The 3027-nt window shown below is 36.1% G+C and overlaps 1 protein-coding gene across 1 annotated transcript; it reads right to left on the bottom strand.

The window, feature by feature from the left end:
* Positions 1–410: 410 nt before the first annotated feature.
* On the bottom strand, positions 411–2513 carry LOC109804911 (uncharacterized). Its single transcript, XM_020366828.3, has one exon. It carries the CDS (start codon positions 1752–1754, stop codon positions 504–506), a length of 1251 nt encoding a protein of 416 aa, XP_020222417.1. The 5' UTR covers positions 1755–2513; the 3' UTR covers positions 411–503.
* Positions 2514–3027: the final 514 nt, after the last annotated feature.

Raw genomic sequence — 3027 nt, 5'->3', positions numbered from 1 at the left:
TAATTGTCCTTACTTATTTTAATATTTAACTTTAAAGTGACCGTAGCATAAAGGGATAACATTTCTGAATATTTAAGCTATTAAGTGGAGGCCAGTTGATATATTTGTGTCTCCCCAAACATTGTAAAATGTTAATTATATGAAAACTTTTCGCAAAATTACTGGGGTGAAGGAAGAATTTATTTATTTTTATCAAATGCAGGTTCAAATTCAATATCTATTGAGTTTCTATATGAACTTGAATAAAATAAGAAATACTTTGATACAGGTTTAGATTATGAACGAAATAAGAAAAACTTCAAATTCAATATCAATACTAGTTTCTGTTACAGGTTCAAATTCAATGTTACTTATTGGTACCAGGAATTATCAATGAAATAAGAAAATATAAATCATTTCGAATATCAGAAGCTATTACTTCATGAGTACTACAAAATCTAATGCTACAATACAATTGTGCTCAACAAATATAGTGTCACTGTTACAGATAATGAATGATACTGCTAATTGAATGAACCGTTTTCTAGCAAGTTAACAAAGCAAATAGGAGGAAGATCTAGTGAATTCCAAAGCAACAGTTCCCCATCAACACTAGATGAATCCATGTCAGTTGATGTTTGTTGGTGTTCTTCATGTTTCCTATCCATTGTTTCCATGTACTCTTTCTCCTCCTTGTTATTCTTCTCAACTTTGTTTTTGCTGCAAGCCATTTTGAGGTTGGTTAATTGATCAGCTAGTCCTCTTCCCTTCTTCATGTTTCCTGATTCCAGTTTCAACTTCAAGCATTCAGGTATTCCATTGAATGCATAGAGAGAAGCTGAGAACTTTCTCTCATATGTCATTCTCTTCATGACAGCTCTAAGCATTGAAGGCTCATCACCACCATAGTTCTCAGGCTCCACAGGCTCCTCCATCTCTTCAGCCATCTCAAAGGGAGAATAGTAGTTAGGTGGAGCAATGTTGTCCAAAAACCTAAAATCATGGACATCCGAATCAGCGCTTTGGCCTCCCAAATCAGTGTCACTGTCCTCCTCTCTCTCTTCTTCCACTCCTGAATTGCTGTCATTGCTTGAAGTCTGTGGTGTTGTCACATCGATGGATTTGTATTGCACATCCATTTCTGTCTCCACATCTTTCTCAGTCAAACATGACTCAAAGCTGCTAGTAATGTAATCAATTTGTGCACTGTTGTTGATGTAGTCATTGTTGCTTGTGCTGTAGTCTTCAGGGTCATTGAGGAAATCAGTGAATTGATCAATTGAGAATTGTGTTGATCCTGCTTCATATGCATAAGAATAGTCAACTTGTTGTTGCATTTGTGGGTGGTTGACGAGAGAGGAAGAGAAGCAAGTGTTGTTGTTGTTGTTGTTCCTTTCTTTAAGCCTTTGAAGGAGAAGATTAGTGATCTTTGAAGAAAGAGCTGGACTTGAAGATGATTGAGAACAAGGCCAGAAGTTTGTCCTTGTGTTGGCACCTCTAAGCAAGCATGCAGCTTCATCATAGGCTCTTGCAGCTTCTTCAGCAGTGTCAAAAGTTCCTAGCCACACTCTTATCTTCTGAATGGTGTCTTTGATCTCAGCCACCCATCTTCCTGAAGGCCTTTGCCTCACACCAACAAACCTCTTCCTGGCTCTTTGGACTCCTCCAAGTGCTGCAGCTTGTTTCATCATATCATCCCAAGCCATGGTTCCCTCACCTAGGTTTCTCTCTTCCACTACTTCACCACTAGTAGTAGCCTTTCTCTTCCTTGCCATCTACCCCTTTTGAGATCTTTGTTTCTTGAATTGGTTAAGCTTACAGGTGAGGTGGTTCTTTAATTGTAGTGAAACTTGGTTTGTTTGGTTAAGATTATGTTATATGGGTGAGTGTATGAGTACTAGAAGGCACTGAAGTTTGGTTGCTGTGCTATGCTATGCTTTTTGCTTTAGCTGGTTTGTGCTTTTATATGTGGTTTAAGGGAGTGATCCTTTGAACTAGTTGAGTTTTAGATCTGATGACCAGGTCACACTGATTAGTTTCTTGTATTTGTTTCTTTATGATTTCGGCTTCTATATCCAAACATTTGGCAGTTTCTCATGCCTTGTAATTGGTGCAGCTTGTTTGACTCGGACAAAGGGCACAAATTTTTTCTCTTGTGTGATCTTATTTGAAAACCTCATCATATTTTATGCCATAGTGCAAGCCTGAATTTGTCATTACCACTTCATGTATGTGATCCAAAGCTACAAACTAAATTTGTGTGATCTATGATCTTTTCAAATTTTAATTATCATTTTTGCACCCAAATATTACCCTTCCTTGCCACTTTGTCCAAGGCAAGAAGTGAAATGTGAGACAGAGAGGGCTTCCCACTCAGTTGTCAAGAAAGACACCAAGAAAAACAACCTGAATAGCCAAAACCTATGTGCTATGCAGCAGGAACTAGACTACTTAACAAGCTACAGTTGATGTTTGGATTTTACCTTATAGTTTGATTTATATTTTCATTATCAACTTTGATTGCATATACTAGACTTGTTTGTTTATGAACTTATTCTACAGATCCGTACATATAAGTTTAGTCCAGCCAATAGAATGAGAAGGGTAAAAAACAAAAGTACGCATTGAAGTTATGGTAAGAAGTATGCAATGCTATTAGCCTTTGGTTTAGGATATCAAGGCTCTCAGATAAAGTATATTATCATTTTTTTTACACTTAATGCATTCTCGATCTTGATGCAGAGACTAATCTCTTGAAATACGAAAATTTATTTAAATAATCGATTTTTCTTGGACTCTTCCATTCACATGAAACTAAAAATGAAAGCCTTGATTGTATGTTCAGATCGTGTTTAGAACAATATGGCAAAATCACATGAATGGTAAAAGATCATGGTAATAGGTTCAATTGATGCAGAAATTACTTCTAATTACTTCTGTTGAATGTGGAGAGAAAGTCATTCATGTTATAGATTTAACTCCAAACACATACTTAAAAAGACAAAATTATTTTTCAATTATACCACATTATGTTAGTTATTAAATACA

Source organism: Cajanus cajan, chromosome 2, assembly GCF_000230855.2.
Source record: "Cajanus cajan strain Asha chromosome 2, NIPB_CcT2T_4, whole genome shotgun sequence".
Lineage (NCBI taxonomy): Eukaryota > Viridiplantae > Streptophyta > Magnoliopsida > Fabales > Fabaceae > Cajanus > Cajanus cajan.
This window is presented reverse-complemented; position numbering and strand designations above follow the sequence as displayed.